General features: G+C 42.2%; 2 protein-coding genes across 3 annotated transcripts in view; both read right to left on the bottom strand.

Annotated features, from left to right (window-relative positions):
- The window catches only part of unc13a (unc-13 homolog A (C. elegans)), a 46,586-nt gene extending 27,068 nt beyond the window's left edge, over positions 1-19,518 (bottom strand). Inside the window, exons 1-13 of the mRNA XM_030049835.1 lie at positions 19,208-19,518; positions 14,219-14,248; positions 13,998-14,097; positions 11,811-11,928; positions 10,535-10,658; positions 10,097-10,167; positions 9,614-9,668; positions 8,743-8,772; positions 7,466-7,661; positions 3,888-4,691; positions 3,265-3,358; positions 2,118-2,164; positions 1,548-1,626 (exon numbers count right to left, since the gene is read on the bottom strand). Of these exons, the coding sequence (XP_029905695.1) occupies positions 1,548-1,626; positions 2,118-2,164; positions 3,265-3,358; positions 3,888-4,691; positions 7,466-7,661; positions 8,743-8,772; positions 9,614-9,668; positions 10,097-10,167; positions 10,535-10,658; positions 11,811-11,928; positions 13,998-14,097; positions 14,219-14,248; positions 19,208-19,229 (1,770 nt within the window). The 5' untranslated portion in view covers positions 19,230-19,518. The remainder of the gene's footprint in view (positions 1-1,547; positions 1,627-2,117; positions 2,165-3,264; positions 3,359-3,887; positions 4,692-7,465; positions 7,662-8,742; positions 8,773-9,613; positions 9,669-10,096; positions 10,168-10,534; positions 10,659-11,810; positions 11,929-13,997; positions 14,098-14,218; positions 14,249-19,207) is intronic.
- A 1,180-nt stretch (positions 19,519-20,698) lies between these two features.
- Positions 20,699-25,735, bottom strand: hmg20b (high mobility group 20B). 2 transcript variants are annotated; one of them, XM_030049833.1, is made up of 9 exons: positions 25,615-25,735; positions 25,073-25,178; positions 24,208-24,429; positions 22,975-23,095; positions 22,718-22,770; positions 22,548-22,614; positions 22,093-22,308; positions 21,672-21,804; positions 20,699-21,429 (listed from the first exon to the last, which is right to left on the bottom strand). In XM_030049833.1, the coding sequence occupies exons 2-9, from the start codon at positions 25,151-25,153 to the stop codon at positions 21,417-21,419; spliced, it is 906 nt and encodes a 301-aa protein (XP_029905693.1). In that variant the 5' UTR covers positions 25,154-25,178; positions 25,615-25,735; the 3' UTR covers positions 20,699-21,416. The 2 variants fall into 2 exon arrangements, with proteins under 2 accessions (XP_029905693.1, XP_029905694.1); XM_030049834.1 differs by having other exon boundaries at positions 20,700-21,429; positions 24,208-24,408; positions 25,615-25,734.
- Positions 25,736-25,809: the final 74 nt, after the last annotated feature.

Here is a 25,809-nt window from a genome sequence, read left to right as displayed (position 1 = left end):
CTGTGGCAGAGAGTGAAGGAGCATGGAACAAGGGAGAGATTTAATGTTAGAGAGGGGTATAATGAGGAAGGAATTAACAGACAATTAAAAACACAGTGGGGGGTTTCACAAATTGATGCATTCATTCTGCTAATGAGTCCTAAAACTCAGTTCCCATAATCAAGACCCTGATGGACATTCACGATAAAAAACAAACTACAAAAAGAGCTTGCACACCCATAAATGGGGGAAAATTAACATGTCAAGATGTAAACGAGGTTAATCTACTGACTAAACAATGAGCCACTTGGCTTTAGAGTCTACATCATTAAAGCAGAAGAAGCAAGTTGTGTAAATTTGGATAGATAAATTGCCTGAAGGGGGAAGAAGCCACATTTGTGTCCGAACTTCAGTGTCAGAACTGTGAATGAATTTGTCTGTGTTTGCTGCTCATTCAGATGGAGCCCCACTTCGTCTGACCCATTGCCTGGGAAACTCTGACAATTTATGTGTGTGTGTGTATGAGACAGGGAGGAAGAGAAATGTGGGTGTGATTGTGTCGGTGTGTAGTGGGCGTCGCTGGTTGACAGCAAGATGGATTAATAAGGACAGCTGGCTGAGCTATGTGCCCGTGTATGGTAATGCTCCTTTCCGGTGCATTTGGGAAAAAGGCACAGTGAGTTTTGCAAAGCTCTAACGCCTGGCAGGTGATATCGGCTGGCTTGTCTCAAGCCTGTCGGCGCTTAGCCAGGGAAACAGATCAATGGGCTTGTTCAAGGGAGGACGGAAACAAGGAAGAGACCATTGATGTGAAGTGAGTTAAATAATCTAAGCACCTGCCTTGACACGCAAATACACAATGAGACTTAGCAAGCAGATGTTTCCTTCTGCAGCATCGATGATTAATATTTAGTCCAACATTTCCTTACTCAACAGGATTCAGTTTCACCCTTTTATCTGAATAACCAAAAGAAACAAATAAATGCCCATGGAAGAAAATATGTGCTGATGAGTGGTTTATTGGTAATATATAACTAACATGTACCCGCTACTGTATGTGTACCTTCTACGCTCACAGAAAGCCATGCACACATAAATGGATTACGGATTTCTCCATAGGACTCCTACACATGTCACATCTAGATTTGTCACCAAAGAGGCAATGTCAGTGAGACATGGGAATGGTGGCAACATGGGGTTGCAGAAAGTCTGTTTTATGGCAATATGTATCAGGCATCATTGTCACTCAGACAAGACCCCCTGGCCCTCTGAAGCCTGGCCTCAGTGGCCCCTCAACCCTGGTGCTCACCCTCTCTGTCTGTAACAGCAGGACAATGTCGCATCAAAGTGCATCCAGAGTGAAAGTTGTGCAGAGGGCTCAAGAGAAAAGAAGCGAAGTAAAAAAGGAGGAGATAAAACAAGGAGGTAGAGAAAATTAAATCAAAAGAGACTCAGCAGGTAAGCATAAGGGCACCAGCTACAGTAGGAAGGAGATTCGCCTGCAGAATGACAGATAGATGGGCTAGAGCGAGGTGAGAGAATATGAAATTATAACGTTTGAAACTCACCAGATCTCTGACCAGAGGCATAGCTTTCCTCTTCCTCAGATCTGGCATGCTGTCTATGCTATACAGGGCACCACCCACCCTGAAGGTAAAACACACACATACTGTGAGTCAACAAACGTGTAAATAACATCCTCATGTAGTAGTTAGTATGAGTGCATGTGATGATGAATATTCAACTATAAACACAAGCTTCCAGACAGGATGAGCACTGATGACATTTTCTCTTTCAGTTAGAAAAGTCACTTCTTATCAACCTGCCCAATGTAAAAACAACTTAGCAGTAGGCTATCACTTGACTTAGTATCAAATTTACATCAGGTCAGGGTACAGTTAAGGTTAAGTTTAGGCTGATACAAACTTGAATATTAACACTGGACACTCCAAATAAGGTGATACTGACCTTTTCACTTGACATGCTGACAATACTCACACACTGGGATGGGTTACACAATAATTTCACAGGCAGTGGGATTGCCTGTTGCACTAGGTATAGTACAGTATAAGGTATAGTTTGTAGTCTTGACCAGTTGAGAGTCTGTGACCACAGTAATAAGAGTCATAACCACATACCCTGCCGATAAAAGCAGAGAAGCAATGCCAACGCTCTCTCCTCGAGCCTGTGGAGAAAGAGAAAAATGAGATGGTAAGCGCAGGGTGAGGCAAGCAGAGTGCCACCACAGTACTGGTAGGAACAACTGCAAGCACAACATATTGTAAATAGTGCTTTTGTTTTGTCCTTTACACTGTGCAACTGGCAAAATATAGAAATGTATTCTTCCCTGACAATGAGAGTCAGCTACATTTTATTATCAGGTTCCCTGATAGCGGCAGACCTAATGACTGCAAGTGTACCCAGAATGCACAAATGGATACTATAACAGAAGTAACTGGACAGAGAGAGAGAGAGAGAGAGAGAGAAACAGAGAGATGTGGAGAGAAATGCATTTGAGTTTTGTCTTCCTGAGTGAGTATGGTGGTTATTGACGTCAGCGGTGAGGCTTTTGTGTTTGAGAACCATAGTAAAAATGGATTACTGCCAGATGGTTATCTGTAATCATTCTAATTCTATCTGCTCTGTTATAGAAAGACATGTTCTTTGTCTCTCGGCCTGTTCAGAGAATGACACACAGACCTGATATTCACGTCACTGTGATCCACAGAAATTGTTATAAATGCCAAGCTTGGAATATGACACATAGCAGCCTTGCAGCAACGTTAGACTGCTTCCTATATGATGTTTAGCTATCCATAAATTATAAGACACATACCATACGTAATATATAAATTACTCAGATGAGTTGACACTCTTTTGGCCACACCCACCTGAGAGTCTGCTCCAGCCGTGGGTAATCAGAATGGACAACATGCAAATCGCTACGAGGATGGCAAACAACTGAAAAGAAAATAATGAAATGGCAAACAATACAAGGGGTAATCATAAGCAAATACAGACAGGACAATAAAACCCACAGCAACAACTGGGAAAATATAGTCAGGCCAATCAACAAAACCTGGAAAAACAAATAGAACATGCAGGGACTGATACAAGTCAGTGAACTCAAATGGTAGACTGATGAGTTTAAGCAGGAAAAGAGAAAACTATTACCCACTCTTGTAAGCACATGCATACAACTATAATATACACATTATGCAAATACAAACTCATGTGCATATACATGCATGCACACACACACACACACACACACTGAGACCTTACCTCTTGCAGTTGTAGTCGGACTCTACTGAAGAGTCGAAGCCAGTTGGCCTTGGCTCTGGCAGGACCAGGTTCCATGATCTCTCTCTTTGGGAAGCTGATTGAGTTGTTGAGGATGTGATTTTTAAGGTTATTAATATCTGAATGCAGGCCGTCTGTACTAAGGTTAGTCTGAATTTACAGTTGATCAGTATATTGAGCTGATAACTGCCCTTCTTTGAATATCGGCATGTCCATGCCTAAAGAGGTTTTTCTCTTGCTCTTTTTAAAAAAACATTTTTTTAAATTTTATGACACTGTCTTTTTTGCATTTGCAGTATTCTCTCTGTTCATTTTGTTTATTTAAACATTTCTTTACTTTCATTCTTTAGATTTACTTTAACATTCTTTTTCATAGCAATTGTCAAATTTACAAATACTGGCACAAAATATCAGCTGTCAGCATCTTTAGATAAAAAAAATACAGAAATCAGTATCAGTATCAGTCAAACCCAAATATGTACTCTGTTATCTTATGTACTAATCATACGGATCCATTGCCATGGACAATTTATGGGTGACTAAATTGTGATATAATACGTGTATCCTCTGAGAAACTGACATGATAATGACATTTGAGTGTTCACCTTGGGACAGGAGGTTCCTCTGTTTTCTCCTCAGGAGCAGTCGGAGCGCTCTCCACTGCTGGAGGCTGCTCTGGTGGTGGTGGCCCCTCTTCGGGTTTGATCTCAGGCTCCTGGGACTGGGTATCTGCAGCTGGGGCCTGCGAGACAGTCGTGGTGGTGGTTGTGGTGGTGGGGGGGGTCGTGGTGGAGGTGGGCGTGAAGGGAGGTTTGGTAGATTCTGCACTGAATGGGGGTATGGTGGCATCCTGGGTGACTGGAGCCAATCCGGGAGCCATGCTGGGGGTCTGGAGCTGAGCGTGGGGTGGCTGCTGCTGGTGCAAGGAGGTCTGCTTCTCCAGGGGCGGCCTGGTGGAGGAGAGACTATCAGCGGGTGGCATCAAGGAGGGGGCAGTGCTAGTGGGTGTGGGGGTGTAGGGTGGTTCCTGGTCTTCACTGAGCGTGCCATCGAGTGGGTACATGTCTTCATCTTCCTCATACGGCATCTCCTCCTCATCCTCATAGTTGTACTCTCCTTCCTCCTCATACATATCCCCATCCTCTTCATCGTACAGTGCCCCCTCCTCTCCTCCGTCTTTGATATAGCCTCCCTCGTCGCTATAGACCTCTTGGGGCTCCTCGCCATCCCACCCTGTGGAGTCCTCCTTGCCGTAGCTGACAGAGGAGTGGCAGGAGTGGTAGGAGTCATTCTCGTCGTAGAACTCCGAGCCTCGCAAGCTCTCGCCATCCTCTGGACCAAACTCCTCACTGAGCTGAGAGCTGCCTCGACTCAGCTCGCCTGACGAGGCGTAGCGGCTGTCTGTTGGACTGAAGGGATAGGGAGATATGGAGAACAGTTACTTAACACAATTAAACACACCCACACAAATTCAGGAAAACAACCATGGGGGCTGCCAGAATGTTAAGGGATTTTTCAGCCAGAGTGACAGTTAAGGAATGTGTGTGTTAAGGCCAGGGAGGGACACAGCTAACCTAGAGGAAAGAGGAGGGGCTTTGAACCAACAAATCAGGAGATTTGGTGCAGGAGGAAAGGCTTGTGTTTTCAGATGCATGTGTGTGGAGAGGTAACTGCAGGGGGAATCACCTCCTTAGTAGAGGGAAAGATTACTCATGGATTCTTTAAAGATACAAAGATCCACACACACACTTGATCATGAATATATAGACACAGGTTTTGCATAGATATAAGACATAAATAGACCTAATAACAAAAAGAAAGTCAACCTTCAGTATGACAGACCCATCTAGGTAAGGAACCACACAAAGAAAATGAGAACAAGAGAAACAGCGAGAAGAAGAGGATAATTTATTAGTCTGACAGAAAAAAACAGTCTTTATTTTGCAGACAAATAAGGAAGGAATATTTATTCACAATGACGAATGAGGCTATTAGACAGTGAGACGGGCCATGAGTCAGAGAAGTCTCAGACACATTTGCATACACACACTCACACACCTGCACACACCTGCACACACACACTCACACACCTGCACACACCTGCACACACCTGCACACACACACACACACACACACACACACACACACACACACACACACACACACACACACACACACACACACACACACACACACACACACAGAGACTTTATCATAAAGTCCATTGATTACAGCTGAGCTGGTTCAATAATGCATGGTGTAGGAGCAGTAAGGAAGAGGAGAGTATAATGGCCTTTGGCTAGGAGCCAGAGGGAATATAGGGGTATGGAAGAATGGACACATGAACACTCAATCACAACTCTCTGTTCTTTCCTTTTCATCACCTCTCTCATGACTCACATATCACACACAGAGACTGACACAAAGGATTACCTAACATCTGATACACACGTCTGCCTTCTTTCTATATAAAGAAAAAATGGAAAAAGCAAAGTAAAATTAACTGTGGGAGGGTGTGTGCCCTGAGTCTTGCCCTCCCTGCTATAGATCCATTACGGGGCAGAAGGCCACCTGCTGTCTTGCAAATGGGAGGCAGATATGTGTAATTACCAGCTGTGGGACACCCTGGATTGCATAGGGTTCTTCTCAATGTCTTTCACACAGGATGAAGCAGTAATAACAGGTTGCCAAAAAGCCAGACTCACGCACACACACACACACACAGGCACACACACACACACACACACACGCACACACACACACACAGGCACACACACACACACAGGCACACACAGGCACACACACATATATAAGAAAGAAAAGCAGAGAAACTGCATTTAATAGAGTTACAATGAAAAAGATGAACATGGTACACTACTTGTTAGACCTGTCATTTAATCACCAGGAACACATTATAGGTAGATGCAGGAGTAGTAGATTTCTATACGGATAAGGATATACAATATACATATACAGAGAGAGGGTACGAGCGCATGCATGCAAGCACAGCGAGCGAGGAGGACGGGACAAGTCCACCACTGACGTCACAGCGAGACGGAATCACAGGCCGGAGCAGGAGGAAGAAGAGGTGGAGGAGGAAGAGGAGGAATTGGAGAGGAGGTACAGAGACCCACCTATCGGACAGTGAATGCCTACTGTCTAGAGAATACTGACGGCTGGTGCGCCGGCTCGACCCCGAGCCTGAGTCGATATCACTGCGCCCGTTGGTGGCCGAGTCTAAACTATCATAGCGTCTGGTAAGAGGAGGAGGAGGGAGGGAGGTAGGGAGGGAGGAGGGGAGAGGTAGGAGAGGAGCATCAGTTGAGCTCAGTGCAAATCTTTCAAAGAAAGCTCTAACCAAACTGAGTTTCTGCACTGCCCGGTTAAGCTTCTGCATAAAGACCTTTCACTGATGAGCCAGGGAGAGGTTGAGCACTCGAAGGAGATTTATTCTACACATCTAAAACTAATTCAAATATGATTACTGGGAAATTAAAAAGGTCAAAGAAAGTCAAACTTTCTGCAGTACTGCATGTTACCGAGCAATGCGTGAGTTTTGATTGTCTGGTGCCTTTGAAACTGTGTCCAGAAACGTTACCAAAACTAATTTTGTTTTTCTGTTCAGAGGAGACATTATATTAAGTTTCTGTTGCTCACACATGCACGCGCGCGCACACACGCTCATACACTCATACACTCACAGTAAAGATAACCACAAAGGCTCTCATCATACACGACCTGTATACAAGAACTCTGCACCTCAGCATGCTTGTATACACTGAGGCCAGGGTTATTCTCTAGAGGGGGAGAGCACAGTGGGACATGTTACCATGTACATTAAACAAAACAAGACAACAGGGGCTGAGCTGTCTCAATAATGTATGCTAGTCTGATAGAGATGCCAAATAAAGTATTTACCAACAGCATATTATGTTATGAGTTCTAGCGGTGCTACAATTTCAGCATCTAACAGTTTTGTTCCTAGGTCTCCTTTCCTTCATTTCCCACTGCAACCAAAACAAAAGCTTTTCTCTCTGATAAGCTTGTCGATACTTTCTAACAACTCCCCTGTGTAATCTGATGGGTGCAAATAACCAAGGAGACTCGGAGGAAAGAAACCAGTCTGTCTCAGTTTCTGTGTGTATGTGCATTGGTGCCATAGCAGCTGTACTATGTATTTTACCTCATGGCTCGGTGGTCATAGTCCAGTTCATGGATGTCATCGTTGTAGGAGTGTCTGTAGTGCTGGTGCCTCATGGGATACTGGTGCATGGAAGCATTGGGCTGGGATGTGGTGTAAAAGGGAGGAGGGATGCTGTTACTGGTCTCACTGCGGTAGTCGCTGTCCCGGTCATCCACTGCACTGTCTTGGTCTTCATCTGTTAGCATGCACAGAGGGACGAGAGACAAATGGCAGGGGAAAACAACATGGGAATCATTACTTAGACTTGAATCAAACAGTACATGCAAATACATGCCATTTGTTTTAAAGGAACAGTTCAGCCAAAATAAAATTTGTGTGATTTGGCAAGGATTCCAGTCTGCTGTGACCTGCCCTTTCTCTCCAGGGCAAAGAGTTTTGATGGGAACTATTTCTTGCTGGAGAACACCGGCAAACTGTATCTATCCACCTTTCACCATTCAATCACACTGAGGGTGGACAGATACAGTGTGTTTGTGTTCTTTGGCAAGAAATAGTTCCCAGTGAAAGTCTTTGCCTCCAAGGGCCATGGATTATGTCGGGTATCCATATCATTGTTTTTGGACACAGCTGTAGTAGTTTTTCACATGTAACTTTTTGACGGTTTGAGCTCCACAGACAAAAACCCATCCAGTCCCATTGTACTGGGCTGCTGGGAGACAGGGAAGACTGTGGTAGAATGGAAACCTTGCCAAATACACAGAAGCTATCTGGATGCATTAGGATCGGGGGAAAATATCTTCTTCGGATTTGGGGTGAACAGCTTGGATGGGGTTTAGGAGGAGCCATGTTACTTTAGTTAGGGTGTAAATCACTGTAAAAACTCCTAACTTGACATCCAAATACAAATACTTTGCAGTGACTGCCTCAACTTTCTGGTAAACATGTATTATCCTGTGTGGCAAATCTCAAGCATCCAGCCGATTAGTAAGATAAAACAAACCAGAAAAAGAATTTGGAAATAATTTCTGGCCACTACTGAAAGTTATCCTCATACTTTTTCTGAAATAATACTATAGGTTTTGTTTTGCAGTGATTTATTCAGTTTAATTCAAATAGTTTTGCTGTTAAATCCGTCACTATAATACTACTACAAGATGCAAGAAGGTTTGGAGAGGATGCGAGAAAAAATGTTTTCATGGTCGCTAATGCTCTCCGTGGAGAACTACACAAGGAGATCATTATATTGAGTGACACATGGACAATAAATACAAAACTATTCCTGCAGTCATTAGCAGAATTGCATAAAACAAACTTACTTTGCTGATCTCCCCACAGACTCCAATTACCTACAAGGAAATAATAATAATAAGAGGTTGGAAAAACAAAATTAGGTTTGGGCCATAAATTAAAGCTATGAGCAGAACTACAGCCAGGTACAAAAACACACAAGAGTGAATGGGAGTGAGAACTCAGTGACCCTCAGTAACAATCCTTTTTAAAGTTTTTTTGTGGAGAGTCCATGAGCGAGCTATAGCAGTGTATATGTGCTTGTGTGCGAGCGTGTGTGAGCAGTGAAGAAAAGCAGGGGGTCTAGAGTGTGGGTTTTAGTAAAGCCCAGGCAGAAATAAACTATTACTCAGAGCCTGCTAGCCTCTGTGCTACCCTGTGACTCACAGCAGAAAATGCACACATACTGTAGAGTGTCTACACACACACACTCAAGCCTCACCACCCACCAAAGCCTTCGCAGATGTGTCCGCAGATTTATACTATACACACTCACCCACCTGACAGACAAGACAGGTAGGTTGGTCTGTGTCTGACACGCCAGCGTATGTCAGCTCACATTTGTCACACATCTAGCACCCATAAGTCATTCTACTGCCCAGGCGGGCCCCCTTGTCTGATTCGTCATGTCAGCTTTCCTCCCTCCCTCTACCACCATCCTTTGCCTCATCTATCAGCCTCATTGCAACCTCCCATCTAATCCTGTTCTCAATGAGTCAGGAGGAAGAGGAGCAGTGTGAGTGGGAGGAGGGGTGACAGGAGGAGGAAAAATAGGAGGCATAAAAAGGACAGAGGGGGAGAAGAGAGGTATCAGAGAAAAGAGGTCAGAGATGGCAGAGGGGAAAGTGGAAGAGGAGGAGGACGATGGAGAGTACATCCAAGTTGTCTGCTGACACTTACAGCACTGTGTTGATGGTGCATGGAGTGGTCGCTCCTGCTCCTCTTGATAGGCATACTGAAAAAGAAATACACAAACAGAGAGTTCTGAGAAAGAGAAAAAAAATATCTACCACATCAGCTGAGGATAATTACAAGGTGCAAGTCTTTCTGTAAAGAGCCATCCAACATTATTGACAATCCTTAATTGGAAAAACGCCATCGAGCATAATTAGAAATAGAATATGGGAAATGGAAAAAGGGACTGTGAAAGCAGGTGGGAGAGAGACAGGAAAAAAAGAAGAGGAAGCATTGAGAGAGAGGATGATAAAAGAGGAGGGAGAGGACAGTGAGAGACGATGGGATGGAAAGAAGGCGGTAAGAGAAGAGCCAGGATGGAATGAAGAAAGAGGAGAGAACGTGAGGAGGGGGTGACAGAAGGGTCAAAGGAGCAGAAATGTAGTAGGAGGAGAGGGAAGGGAGAGTGGATAGGAATGAAGTTCTTACGTCTTGGTCTCTCATGGCGTTAAGTTGTTCTAGTTTCTTGGCCCAGTATCTGGCCTCTTCCTCTGGGATATCTGCAGCACACAACACAAACATCCAAAATTAAAAACTATTCTGCATATTAAATAGTGAACATTACAAACATACATTGGAATGCAAATACCTGCATAGAGCATCACGGCAAGCATCTTACTGAACAGTCTTCAAACAGTTTTGTAGGTAACGTGCCAATAATAGTGATAGTCACGGTAATAGTAGCAGTAATAATAGTACAAGTAGTAGTAGTAGTGGTAGTTGTGGTATTGGTGGTAAAAACAGTAACAGTAACAAAATTAGTAAAGTATTAGTAATAGTACCAGTTGTAGGAAAACTAATATTTCCTGCTCTAAGAAAGGTCTCGACTACCAGTGTCAGCATTTTGTGTACTATGAATGGCCTAACCTAGTGGCAGTTCAAAGCGGGTGTCGAGCAGCACCCTGTGGAAGGTTGGGTCTTTGGTTCCACAGATCTCATTCTCAGCCATGATCACATTGGAGTCCAGGGTCAGCCACTGGCCTGGACCCTCCTGCAGGAAGACACACAGAGAGAGAGGCGGTACAAAACTATGGTAAATATGCCATTTTGTATATGTTGATGAGTTCATCTGCTCTTGGATGAAAATCAGATCTCCATGTTATGCTGCTTAAAGCTAATCCTTCACTGCAACTGCACAAAAAAGCAGCAGCCTATAGCGTGCTAAAAATAACCCCAAGTACAAAAGAAGCGGAGAGATATACCCTTGAGACCCTGTCTCTCGTTCTTCATGTATCCTTCATTACATTCTGTAGACATGTTTCCAGTGATTGAGAACATAATTGACGGAGAGGATAATTCACTTGAAATCTGTTCAGTATATCTTGCTGACAACTTTGCATCATGTAGCAGCACAAGTTCTGAAGTGGGGAGCAGGTTAAACTCCCATTTGGGCTTTCCATTAAAAAATCCTGCTCTCACAAGATAAAAACATCTACCAAGTGACTTGATTTAAGTAATGGTAATTTTAGTACATTACAGAATACATGAAATGTATGTCAGTTTAAGGTAAATCAAGGGAAAGTGCATTAAAATAGCTGTTTTTCTAAGTATAATTGTATTAAAATCTTCATATGTTTATGGGAAAAGAATGGTCTGTTACTTTGAATATTTACGTTCTACAGGTTAAAAGTGATTTCAGCTTCTCTGCAATTCCTTACAATCTTAAACTGCAGTATAGCAGTATAAAATATATTTTTCAGTATAGCTGTAGAGCATATATTTTTCAAAGAATTTCATATTGCTACCAATTAACTTTCCCGCAAATTTTCCAAGGCTCAGACTTAAGAAATAAAGAAACGCACGAGTCAGAAATGATTCAATAGGTGTTAGCATGACCAGTTTCACATATCCTGCAACTTCTAAAAACTCCCCAAAAATCTTACCTCTTTAGTAATGGAAAGACCACATCACTCTACAAGTGCATCACAGTGGCCTTAATTAAAGTAACATTCAGGATTGTAAGTTTTTTAATATTAATTAAATATTAATAAATACTTAATTTAATGTTTTAATTAATTAATAATTAAATAATAACTAATTTAATATTTTAATGAAATAACTGCCATGATTGTATTAACTAAGATCCGAGTATTGGTATGCATTTAAATGCATCAAATGTACGCTAGAGAGAGTTGGAGTGTACCTCATTGGACTGTCGTATGCTGCGCAGGGGGATCCACAGGGTTCCCACCATGGTGTCCCAAATCAGCCCTTTATTCCACACCTCTACTGTCAGGCCCAGATCCAGGCGGTTTATCTCACTGCTCAGGCGATGGAGGGAGGGAGAGCGGCAGGCAGAGAGCGAGAAGGAGAGAAGGATGGAGAGAGAGATTGAGACAGAAGGAAATGAGTCAGAAACACAGCAGAGGAAGGAGAAAGAATTAAACAGTTTTAGAAGGAGCTGAGTGGAAGCATGGTTTTATGCAGACACCTCGTAGCATAAAACGTCTTCCACAGAAATACAATCTATGCCATCAGGACCTGCAGTCGAATCCCAGTGATGGATATGCACTGTGATTCAATCTAGTGAAGGTAGAGTCACTCAGCATGAAGATGGAAAGAGAGCAGGCATTGTCAAGTGAGCTGTCAGCAGAATGTTAGAGGGAGTACAGACAGGAGAAAAGCAGACTATTTTAACAGCTGCAAACTTTTTCTATTAAGCTACAGGTGTACTATAAATGCAAAGCTATGGGCAGGTCTAGCTGAACATAATATGAGTAGAAAAATATGGCTAATATATGTTCTCTAACTGTCTCTAAATGCCAAGGAATACGTCTTCCTGGGCACACTGGCTCTCTTAAGTGAATCAAATGATAATAATAGCCATAGCTTTCATATGAAAATGTTTTTGTTTTTTTTTTTCCACTGAGAGCCAAGGAAGTAATCTGGGAAAAAGCTGACTGGGGTGCTGCTTTATAAAGGATGCAGAGGAGAAGAAAGGAGTGAGAGAGAAGGGGGAAGGAGACCATGAGAGATCTGGGGAGAGGGGAAAATATTAGTGTTTTTTTTTTTTTTTTATATATAGAGGAGATTTATAGCAGATTACAGATTTTAAAAGACAAACAAAATAATGCAGGATGAGAGGAGATGCCATTTTTATCTATTCTGTTTGGCAGGTGTTTTCTGCTTGGTCAACATCCAGGCTTCACCAGCAGTTATGAAGCTTAGAGATGCAGAGAATGCATCAAGACTTGCCTGGCGTCTGAACATTGCTGGAGCTGCCCAAAACACAAAAGGTTATTGGTTATCCCCTCACATTTCACAGAGGTAGAGGAGAGAATAAGAGAGCAAGAATAGCCCTTGTGGGTAGCATAAATGACACAGCTGTCCCTCGTGTCCTACCTTGTACAATGGAGCACTCAAAAATAAGAAACTATGTGCTCTCTCCTTATAAATACAATCCACACTTTATTTCACCATCTAAATTTTGCAACTTTTCATAAATACTGTTGAACATTTGACTTATAGATAGATGAAAAATTTTTTTTAAACTTTGTTAAAACACTGCAACCCAAAAGATGCAAGTTTACAGCCAGCTATTACAAACACTGCAAATAAAAACAAATTTTTACAGTATTAAGATGCATGCAAAACTCATGTTTAGCTTTAAGATAATGTCAGTTCTTGTGTGAAAGCCAGACTAATGAAACGCTCAAATCTCCAAATTACTCTGCAAACAACTCTAAGGGTGGGTGAAGATTGTTAAACAGATAATGTCTTGCTGCCATCAATGACTAGGGGTTTACCTGTCCCCCCATCACCCTGACCCCATTTGATTTATCTATTGCCTTCATTTTTGCCCCCATAAACAGTCTTCCTGCTTGTATGCATAAATTCTAGCCTGGGAGCCTTTCTCTACCTCTTCCTTACTTCCTTCCAATCTTTCTGCCTGACTGCCATGGGGCATTTGCAATAGCCTTTGTTCAATGTGGGAATAGTCTGAAAAAAAAAAAAAAAAAAAAAAAAAAAAAAAAAACTCTGTGGGTCCAAGGCAGGATGGAGACAGATGACTCATTACACTGAGAGAGCTCTTTACAGGAGCAGGAGGGAGAGGAAGAGGAACAAAGTGAGAGAGCAGGACAGAGAAAATGGGGAGTGGAGAAAGCACTGAGGAATTAGTGAGGAGGAAAGATAACAGCAAGTAGCAGCAGGGATGTAGGGGAAAGAGATCAGGGGAAAGGCAGCAAAACAGTCATCTGCCATTACAAATAAATGTGAATTGTGCCTCCCAGTAAAGCAAATATACAGGGGCAGAATACTAGAAGAAGGAAGATGAACCACAGATAAAAGGAGGACAGAAGAGAGGTGAGAAAAGGCAAGAAGAACTCACAACATGAAGTCCTGCTCCCAGCATGGCTGGCTGCCACGCACAGCGATTGTTGTGCTCTTAACATTCTGCACCTTCAGGGTCACGTATGTGTTAAATTTTTCTGGAAAAACAAAGAAAGAGAAAAATGCCTTTGGTAATGTGCATTGTTTGAGTGTGTGTGTGTTAAACTGAGTCAATAAACACAAGTCACAAATGGATGGACCTCCACAGTAGCAACTCACCTTGGGGTCCATCGAGCTTGGCTTTCTTCACTGCAAAACAAATTAAGAGGAGACAAAAGTCACAGACAATTCATCAGCTACTGGAACAGTAAGCTGCAATAGTTGTTTTTTTTTCAGTTCTCACACCTATCAGATGAAAAAGCAATAAACAGTCACATAAGAAGAAGAAGAAGAAGAAGTGATTAAAACAATGTATGTCCAATAGGATCTTGTGTGGTTATTGACTCAACTGAATACTGCAATACTAGAAGCATACAATACATCTCAGTGAGCCTGCTGCCAAATCTTTGCATCGACTATGCCTGCAGCTTCATCATGTGGCTTCAGCCTGAAGTCCATGCAGGCCTTGTGTAGCCCATATGCATGCAAGTATGGCTGGCTGATGATTGACAGGAGCCTGGCATTTTAGAGGAGGGGGTGTGTGCTCTTGTAAGCCCAGGCCTCTTTCCTCTTTGGGCAGAATGCCAGCATCTCAATATCAAAGCCTGCCTCCGTTCAGCAGGAGATGTCAGGACGTCTGAGTCACAGTGTGGACTGTGGAGGGCCATCAGGTAGTTTGTGCAGGTGAAAGAAAGCAGCCACGGCAGGTAGGAGAGTGGACTCGAGCCATTTCTCCTCTGAATGATGTGCGTGTGCATGTATTCCTGGATGGTTGACGGTAGGGGATGGTGGATGAAAGACTGGGCACTGCTGAGGTCTGTCTGACACAATAGATGCTCCTCTATCTAGGTGCCACTGCCACCTCCTCCACTGTAGGGGCCTCTGGAGGTACCGGAGTGACTTTTAAGCCCACAGTGACGTCATAAGCCCATTCATTATTCATTCAGTCCTGCACCCTGTCGATGTCAAGTACCTCCATGTACAGCAGCAAAGCATTAATATTCAAAGCTTTGGCTTTTAATCCCTGCTGATTGCCTCCTTTCACTGAAGCTACATTTAAGAAAAGAAAGAGGGGGAGTTTGCAACATTTAAAATCCAACTGGAAAGGCAATCCCTCAAATGTTTTCCTTAGGACAGTAGTGTAAAGTAGCATGCAGTCAGTGGCTGCAAACAGCACAACTTATCCTAAATATAAGGTATGACCAGAAGGCCAACTGTCCAAAATAGAAGGAACTAAAGAAATAAACTGTTGAAACTTCATAACTCAAATTAGGATGATTTTCCTGTTTCTACTGAAGGATTATGTGCTCCTCTAAGGACTAACAATACTCTCCAACTTCTTATGGACATGTCTCAACCCACCTGAAAGTGTCAAAAATGTCTTGTCATCAAATTACAATGACCTTAAGGAAAGTGGAGATACAAGTTTTTCAACCAATAGTGATAAAATAGTCCCTTCGGTGCATTAACTTATCTTTCTTGCTTCCACATCTCCGTATGCTTTTGAATCAATAAACATGCCTAAAAAAAAATAACATAAAAAGTAAAGATGTTGGGTGGCAAGCTGAATTGATTTAATGGAGAAAAGAAGTCTGAATCATTTTCTGACTCAGTGACAGTTAAGCAGGCATGATAATCATCATGGACAAATTGGGTTCTAAAAATAGCATCACCCCAGCAAATCCTCAGGGCAACTCTTATCAGTTAAATATCACTCTGATTCATGAGGCAGGTGCAGGGGTAAGTGGTGTGGTAGAACATGTGCTTCTTACCCAACTTCAAAGTGAAATCCCCTTCCTAATATTCCAACTGCTGACAGAGCAGTCACCCCTTAGGGGGGAAGGAAGGTTCATTTCCATAGAAGTGATGAATATACAGTTGACAGAGTTATTTCTTTTCACCTCCCTTCGATAAATGCAAGCTAATTGACAGTAGCACTTCATCTGTCTATTCCTCAACGTGCTCACTCATGCCAGCTCTCTCTCTCTTTCTGTTTCTCTCTCCCTCGATCTCTCCTCTAAAGCTGTGCTCTCCTCACCATCAGCCAGTCTGGATTCCCTTTCTCTCTCCCCCTCACTCAATCACTCACTCCCACACGCTCCCCCTGCCATGTGGCGAGTGCACACGTGTGCTCCCTTTCTATCTCTTTCTCTCTTGCTCCATTAATCTCTCTGTGCAGCCGAGCGCAGGCAGAGAGAGCTGCATCCCCAACACTAAAAATAACCGCTTCAGTGTGACAGGAGTGGATAGGGGGTTGGGGGGTGCTGAGAAGGGGAGGGGATGCTTACAGCTCACAGGCATAATACTAAACCAACACTGCTGCAATTGCACGCGGGAAGGAGTGAAGAGGAGTGGATGCAAAAAAAAGAAAGTGGCACATATTTTCTGCAAACCCTCAACAGAAAATGTTGAGTCCCTGCCACAGCAATTACTGGATCTCATTTTCTCTTTCTTCGCTGAGGAAAATTGGACAAATAAAGTCACTCATGCCCTGGTGTACAAGAGCTAAAAGGGTTTTTATTTCCTGAGGTTTTCCAATCACAATCTAACAAGGAGCCTACACTTCAGCGCAATTGACAGCAAGAGCAACAATCCTAAACCTGTAGCCAAGGACTGTCGTGAACACAATTCTCAGGATTGACATGACACACATGCAACATAAAATTTAAATAAAGATTTGCATGATTGAAAAGTCATTACTGTAAGTCAGAAGGAATTCAGTCACACACTACCTGAGGGAATATAGCAGTAATGTTGATTAGAAAATGATAGCCATAAAACTACACTGTGGAGGTCAACGTGGTATCTAATTTTGCAGGTTCCAATTAATCACTGCCCTGATAACAGCCAGTGATGAGAGAAAATCTGAAAATGAAGGTGCAAAATGGAAAGACATATCCAACTTTATGCAATCAGAATTCAGACATCTATGGGAATGTATATCCAGGGCACTGTATGCTAACCATCCATGGTATATGATCACAAAACAAAATCACTTTAGCTTAAGATAACATGAATTGCATTGTGATAGCTTTGTCACTTAAAGCACGGGATGCTGAAGAATGTTGGGCAGGCATTACAATGCTTCAGTATATATTTATGAGAAACATGCAACTATTTATAGACTCCCAGTAACCACAGTCATTATTACAGTAAGACAGCAATGTGTTTGATATGGTAATAAGCCACAGAACTAGCCAAGGAGGATTTGGTTCTAATTTATATGTATGTCTGATGTCGGACTCAGAAAAGTCTTCACTAATGATCCAAAATACATATTTAAACAGTCTCAAATGGATGTTTGAATATTGCATTAATGAGAGAGGATTTAATTCTCTCACCCATCCTCTCTCAGTCTTGCTACCAGGCATGACACTGATAGGATAGTCACTAGATCTCAAAACCTGTATCTATCATGATGGGGCATGGAAGAACAGTATAGCCACACATGACATGGCAGTGCCATGGCAGTGCTATGACTATGCTTATGGCAAAAGAGATAAACCTATAACATTTTACCATGCAGACCAAGGTGGCCAACTATAGTCATGCTCTTTATCCTCCTATTCTTCTCATAACAACATAAATATAGCTCCAGGCCAATTGCAAGAAAACGCCAGCAGTGGCCAAAACTGGCATTGGGGTTGCTATGCCAACGAAGCTTCCAGACCACCATCGAGCCCAAGTCTCAATCCTGACATCTGTGCAATCAGCTTGTAACTCCAGCTCTGGTGTCAACAGCACGGCAGCCCCTCACACACACCACACGCCTGCAACAATCTCCTCTGAAATCTGGAGAAACTAAAAGGGTTGCTACACCACATTTCCTCTCCTTTCCTTCACCGCTCTCATGATTTGAAGCAGGTGTCTTCATAACCGAAAGAGGGTGTCTTTTGCCAAGGCTGCCATCTGCGGCAGCCTGCACTTGGGCTGGTTCTGAATGACAGTCAGGCGGGCCTGGTTAACAGTGAGTTGAACAGCCTTCTCTTCCTATGTGAGAGTCTTTTTAAACCAGTCACACCAAATATACATTCTTGGCCTGTATACTAGCATACTCATCCTGTCACATTAAGTTCTTACAGTAAGTGAGGTGTTGCAGTTAACTGCTTAACACTGATACACAGATGAGGTGTCAGAGCCCTAGAGATCAGATCCCTTGGCTCCACTTTCTGTATTTTTCCCTGGAGAAATACTGTACATCACAGACAAACAACTACACTTAATGCCACTGAATACAGAAACATATTCAGTGAGCAACCACGGGACTACTATAATGAGTCTGGTCTTGTAAGGGCTTGCTGAATATATGGCGATTTCTAATACACTCCCCTACCCATTGCCAATCAATTGGGGGAAAACTACAGACTTACTGAAGAATTTACAGGCAGTCACTTGGTTTAGAGATCCTGAGTGGACCCACTAACAGGCCAGTAACTAACAGGCCTACATGTCTTTTTGCTCTGCACAATTATGCATGAGAACTGAGTTGAAATGTAACATGTAGTCTCCACATCAGAGGACTAGCTGAATCACGGGACAGGACAGAAAACACTCCTACGATGCTGTTATCCTAAGGAAATTGAGAGTGGAACCATTACAACTTGTTTGACTATGTTTGACAGCCAGAAGCAACCCATACACCTACTCCATTGCCAAATCAATCCAGCTGTGCCCCAGCCTTACCTCAGCCTACTCTGCAACACCGACTTTACCGTCTGTGACACTACAGATGGTTTGTTTCAGGCTACAATAAGCTTATTTATCAATAAGCCACTTATCTTTGAGGAAAAAAGAAAAGAAAAGAAAAAAGAAAAAGATAAACCGCCAATTGTGGTTAGACGTAGGCATTTCGCCAATACCAATATTTGCATTACATTGGCGTGTTATCCATTACAAAGAAGGATGCAGAGATGCCTGAATGTTCTTTAGCATTCCAAAATCAATCGATAACTCAATGTATTGACAGTCAAACCCACAGAAATCTGGAAAAGATGCAATTTGAAGCAATTCGGTTGCCCACACCAGCAGGTCACGGAAACGACCAAGCCAACATCACCTCAAACTGCTTGAAACAATACCATTATTACCAGCATTATTCATTTTTCTTACCTCCAACACACAGCAATGACATTTCTTAAATGCAGCTTCAGTGGCGGTCCAGTGTCCTCACCAGCTTGCAGGCTTCAGGCAGTCTGGTCAATATACACCCTGGGAGTAAACTGGTCGGCTTGTGATGGAGAAGCCTACCGCTCGCCGCTGGACTGGGCTCTACTACGGCTTGTCACGCCTGGCAAACATAAAACTCTTCACAGTTCGAGTCGACACCAGCGGGGCACCCCTCCCTGTGCTTTATTACGGTGTAGCTGGCTTAATTTAGGACTTTTTTCCTCCCTCTTTCTCAGCTCTCCACTCCCCTCCACACAGCCATCTTGTTCAGCCTCAGCAGCACCGCCGTGCGTGGACAGCAGCGGACAGTGACGTCAGGGCGGCGAGTAGGGCGGGGCCAAAGATGCGGGATGCTCAAACACCTGATTATAAGCCTCTCCTTCGATCATTTAACCCCATCAATACCTAAAGACTCGTGACTTAAAAAAGGATCTGTCAATTTAGATGTAACATGGCTGGATAAAACGCCAGAAAAAACGTGTAGACACCACACTCCATCTAGTGCTGGGATAATAGTCAAAAACCCTATGGCAGTGATTCAACTTAACTTCAGCTCATATTTAATATTAATGGAAGCAGAAACATCAGCAAGATATTGCAACGAATAGAACTCTTCATATCTTAAGTAAGTCCAATGTAATCTGGTCAATAACAAAATAAACTGAATGCATTGTCTTCAAAATAATACAACAATAACAAAATATGAACATTGAAGATTATCCAGTTTAATTTGGTCACACAGGCTGTGTGTAATAACTTATCACACTGACTAAATTATGATAGGCTATTTTGCCAGTCATGAGTCACTGTTCCATTTGTCCCCTGGTACTGTGTCCACAAAAACGAGTGTCTGAGTTTTGGTGACAATTAGACACAGGGCCCTTGCATGAGTGTTTTGTGCTTGACTGTATTTAGAAAGATTTAGTCGAGTGATTTTTGTCTGACGGCGTGTGAATTGTCGCTGTCCTTATTCAGGATGTTGAAAAAGGAAAATGGGAAATCTGTTAAAAAGTAATAATGCTTGACTCTTGCTTTGAACTAACATATCTATCACTTTATCCTAAATTAAGTATTGGGGAGAGGTATGGAGAGGGGTTCAGGGGTCAACTAAACTATGTTGTGTCACAGATCACCCTACTGTCCTCATTCGTCTGCTTCGACCACGCTGTTACACTTCTTCAGCAACACAGATTTAAGTGGAGCAACAGCTCCCTCCACTGTAAAACCACATCTCTTGCAGAAAGATGTGTGCCTTTAACACACATCCCTCCTTGTGATGTCTATGGTACTAAATAGTGTGGTAATCTGTCTAATGCAGTTTTCATTTGAACATGTACCTACTAATGAATCCATGAATTACATTCTCACCATATCAATGTGTTAAAAATGTGATGGAAACAAAAACGAATCAGAAATCGACACCTTCACTTTTTTCCAAACGCTTGCAGAATGATTTAATTGAACACTTCAAAAGATACAAATTAACTTGACAAATATATATATTCTGACAAACAAAGGACAACCCCCCCACCCACACACACACACACCCTCCTCAAAAATTTCACAAAGTGTCCCGCTTTTACAGATACAATTTCAAACATCTATAACCTCAATATTTATTTTTTTAAAATCTATTCCAGTTTGTTTAATTATTCTAGTTAATATCACCCCGCGCCCCAAAAATGCCAAAATGGCAGGTATCGTAAACTGAAAATTAGGCTACTCTTAAAATAGACAGACCACAGGAGCTATGGCTGAGGCCAGATGGTCACTGCTAATACCAGGCTACACAATAGAGTCAGGGTCGATTCAAATTCAATTCTGTCAGTTCAGAGCGTAAGGTGACATTACACTTAATGAAATCCCTTTCTGCACTGAACTGTAGTTGTCCTCCACGCTGCCTCTGTGATTTAAATTACTGAACAACACAGTGCAAGATTACACATTATCCACAAGCAGATGTTCCACATGGGCAGAGTGACGGCATGTGGACGTGGACTGTGCACGGTGTTTTCCACGGTCAATAATCTTGCCTTTGCATCCTTGAGAGATCCACAGGCCCTATTGAACAGCACCGACTGCACCTGACACCACTGCAGCTAACACTTGCTCATCAGATGCAGGAATGGATGGACCTCTGCTTGGAGGTTCTTCATAGTTTCTGACTGACAATGAGTTGGAGCATACAATTAGATGATTAGACAACACTCAGAGACACATATTGTAAATGTTTCAGACTTGAAAGTTGAGACTTGCAATTAAAAACGTGATTGATCATGTTGGGCTGAGGCTGACTATAATGCACTCCTATGAAATGTATTCTGGGCAAACATCACTTTCTGTGCATGTGCAAATGACACATGAACTCTTGGTCAGACAGATGTGCTCAACATGATCATTTGGTTACCTGTCTATATGTGAGAGGACCTCGCGGAGCTGGGCGAGAAAGGCCCGGTGCTTGTGGGGGTTACTCTCAAGAACTCCACTCAGATGACTGAGATATGAGTCCAGATTCCCCAGAGATGCTGTCTCACCTGTGCCTGGACAGAGAGGACAACAGAAACAAAAAAAATATGTGATATCACTAATTCTTTTTTCTACAAGAATTCAGTTTGTACTACTGAACAATCACTATGCAATTTACATTTAAGAGTCAAACTGTATGGAGCTTCATCAAGGCTAACATTAATCCAATTCATTAAGATTACATCTATCGTATCTGGCATACAAATACAATCATATGTCAGCAGCTCTAACTAATATCCTGTAGCATTAGTATAATTTGCTCCAATTTGCCTCTGCTAGTATACAGCCAACAGTTTATTGACCTGGCAGTGGGACCGTTGAGAGACTGCTGACGAGTGTGTGTTTGACGGCCAACAAATGCTTGTGGAGGGCCTGGGTGCGCAGCTCCTCCTGCCCCAGTTCTGCCTCCAGCCGCTCTTTAGCGCTGTACATGTCCTTAATGTGCCTCTGCAGCACCGCGTTCTGCTCCTCAAACTCAATATTGGCCTTGCGAAGTCGCCGCAGCTCAGCCTCTCGAGCTGAGGTCACAGATGGGAGAACATAAGGGAGAAATGGTTGAGATGGTCACTGTTAACTTGTGCTTAAAATTTAGAAGTCATATGTAATAGAGTTAGTCTGATACTGAACTTAATTTACAGAATCAAGGTCAGATTTTCCAAAAGCCAAGTCAAGCCAAGCACCGCTCTGACTGATATTAACCTCAGTGCCGCGCTGTGGTGAAAACACCTTGTTCATGTGATACAGTAATGACTTTTACCTTTGTTCTGATCGAGAAACTCCTCTGTGAAGATAGGGATGTCAAATCTGCTTGAAAGGTCGGAGGCCTAAAGGACAGAATCAGTGAATGTTCAATTCTGATACTTGTAAAACAATTTACAGATCAGAATAAATGTGCGGTAACTCTGGGATGTGAAAATGGTAGCATACCCTTGTTAAAGATGAACCTGAACCAGTGTTGATGATGACGGATGGAGAGTCCTCTGAAAAGGAAACATTTGATCACATGTTATCATAATACAGTACACTCACTTTTGGCATGTGTCCCATTTACTTTGTGGTTATTATACTGGATACACTAAACTGGCAGGAGGGTTTATAAAACTCAAAGGAACAAAAAGAGAGTAATAAATAACAACAAATCAGGTAAACTGCTTCTATTAATGACAAATAATGTGAGTTCTCACCTCTCTTGACCTTCTTGTCCTGTATCTTTGCACTGGTGATCTGATAGGCCTCAGTCTGCTGGTATTCTTTCAGCTCCAGAGCATACTGCATCTTTTCCCTCTCGGCCTCATCCAGGTACCGCTGTCAGTACACAAATAACGAATGACAATTTTTAAAATAATATTAAAAAATAACCGTGCCAGCACACAAATAATAATGTTATAGCAGTTCTTCTAATGTGGTGATTGCTATAAGTGGAAATGTAAACACTATTGCACCACATTTTGTAGTAAGAAGCATTTTGAGATGATATGAGTTAGTGAATTTTTAAATGGGGTACTCGTGAACTGACCAATTTTTGAAAATGTTTGTCTAGAAAAGGTACATACTGATATAATTTGTCATCACGTCACTGGTTATCTGAAACCTTTTTGGGAATGTTTCTGTTTGCTCAAATATCAAAACTTTGGACATAAAATTAAATCTCTGCCTACCCAGGACATTTATTTGATCATTTCAATTAGCTGTAAAACTGAAATTTATGAAAAACATCTCACTAAAAACAATCAAAAACAAAATTCTGCCCTCAAGAGTTGCATGTTTTGTTTTGTTTTAATATTTTTTCATGGGCATTGTGTTATACATGGCTACAACAGAAAATCTTAGGGTCGTAACGGTTCAATAAGCCCACAGCAGCAGTTTGTATTGCTGTTTTTCAGTCATGACTTTGGTTTCAGTTTGGTTTGTATTGTGCATTAGGGAGAAAAAACACAACCATTTCCAATGTGCTCTATATTTTTTCTTATTTGCAAAATATATTATGTCTTTCATTCAGAGATTTGGGATCTCTTGGAATATGAGATAAACAAATATTCTTTCAAAGGTAAAAGTCTGCTTAGACTATTTAAAACAAACATAAAAATATTCTCAGTATATTAATCAATTCATCAGCTGAGTGTGTGTTTAGATGGTTCTCATACAGTGGATGTGTTTGTAACACTGCACTTAGAAGGGTGTATTGTGTATTGACCGGTTCAGTTTTATTCACCTTGTAAATAAATAATGACGACAGCACAATGGAGCTACTGGCAGCAAAACTTAAATACAGCAGCAGTAACTAAGAGGGCATTTTTGCCTCTGGTTTTCAGTGTGACTGTGTGCCTGGTGGTTGAGCATCACTAAAATATCGATGCTTACAGTAACAAGCAGTGTTGAGGATACATAACTAGTGTCTCTAAAAGCTGTAATATTACCTGTTTGTCATTAGGGGCGAGTCTCGTCCACTCTGCCCCAAGCCTCTTGGTTATTTCTGGGAAAGGTAAGTCAGGGTACTGAGCCCGCATGTGCTCTCTCCGCTCATTCAGGAAGCGGACATATCCCGTTACTGGTGCCTTGGGACCATTTGGCAGAACCTTCTTTCTTTTCTTCCCTTTTGGCCAGCCTCTCTTCTTAGGCTGCACAGGAGGGAGACATACCTTATCACAAGAGCAGAGGCAGATCACTCATCTATGGACTCCTTCCTGAGAAAAGAGCTTCTGCCACTAAATAAGTTATTTAGCAATCAATGATGAGCAATGAGTTTATTTCCCATTTGGAATGAAATGGAAAATAAAAACCCTTCATCAGAAAACTCTCTGGGGTAGTTCATCCATTTGTGGCCTAAATAGTTAACTCTCCTATTATCTTTGGGGTCAATTTGATCCCATTACATGTTTAACATCCCTAAATACGTGATCAACATTATTTCTGTTTTGTTTTTTGCTTCATATTTCATGACTTTTCTTAATTTAACAGAGTCACGTTTTTTCTGGGGTAAAACACATGCAAAACATCAACATTTCACACAAATTTGTTTTAGCTGTTTTGAATAACACTGAGGAACTCATATGACATATCACATGTATATTCATAGGTATTAGTCATTTGTATTTTATTTGAAGGGCTAATTACATAGTCAACAAGACACATAAAGTACATAACATGTAAACCTGGGTAACAATTTATACCATTATTATTAATTTCTGGAGGTTTAAATTATCTGGGTCAAATTTACTCCACTGATAACAAATATAGAAAATTTGAAGGTGACCAACAAAAACAAGCTGGGCCAGTCCTCACCTCCTCCTGAGCTGGATCTGATGACTGTGGGCCTCTGGGCTGCTGTGGTGCATCACTCTGTTCCTGTTTAACTCCTCCCATGATTTCCGTGTATGCAGCAGACTATCTGTATGGGATAAATGAGATACAGGCCTGAATGTATTAAGGTTATGGTGGGGGGGGGGAGACCCCATATGCACAAAAATGTGAGAGGAATTTGAACAGTAAAAATAAGGAAAACGACAGATTAGTGTGTTTTGCCGTGTGTTTGATGCTGAGCTGCGCTGCGCCTCTCCTGTGACGAGCTCAGCAGCGTCACTATAATTAAGAAATAACGTTAGCAGCTCCATCAAGCTAGCCGAGCGAGGCTAGCTGGTCACTGTGCAGCTCGCACACAGCAGACAATGGAGGAAAACGGCCATCCTAAATAGCTGCTCATCAGGGAAAAACATCATCATCACAACACAACATTTGCCCGTGCACACGTGAACGTATAATCACTCGCGAGCACGACGTATTTGTAAAGTTATTTATACTTTTTAAGTGAACGTTTTATTACTCACCCTATCAAGAACCCCTCAGCCAAACAGGAAGACTACCTGCTCTCTGATTGGCTGATGCAGCACACTCGTGATTGGTTGGCTAGGTCTGCGCCCTCCTCCTCCAGCCACCATACACACACTGTCCGTACACAGCACCTATGCATTGTTTATTACAAAGACAGCCTAATCACCACAAAGTACAATCACTATTAATTC

This window comes from Myripristis murdjan, chromosome 4, assembly GCF_902150065.1.
Source record: "Myripristis murdjan chromosome 4, fMyrMur1.1, whole genome shotgun sequence".
In the NCBI taxonomy this organism is placed as follows: Eukaryota; Metazoa; Chordata; class Actinopteri; order Holocentriformes; family Holocentridae; genus Myripristis; species Myripristis murdjan.
The sequence above is the reverse complement of the archived record's forward strand: the minus strand, read 5'-3'. Positions and strand labels throughout refer to the sequence as shown.

Excerpts from the sequence above, each read along its gene's own strand:
- hmg20b (XM_030049833.1), bottom strand. The coding sequence starts at position 25,153 with ATGGGAGGAGTTAAACAGGAACAGAGTGATGCACCACAGCAGCCCAGA. Across the intron at positions 22,615-22,717 it reads CAGGTTCATCTTTAACAAGG|GCCTCCGACCTTTCAAGCAG; the intron begins GTATGCTACCAT and ends TCTGTCCTTTAG. Across the intron at positions 21,805-22,092 it reads CTCAACGGTCCCACTGCCAG|GCACAGGTGAGACAGCATCT; the intron begins GTCAATAAACTG and ends CTCTCTGTCCAG.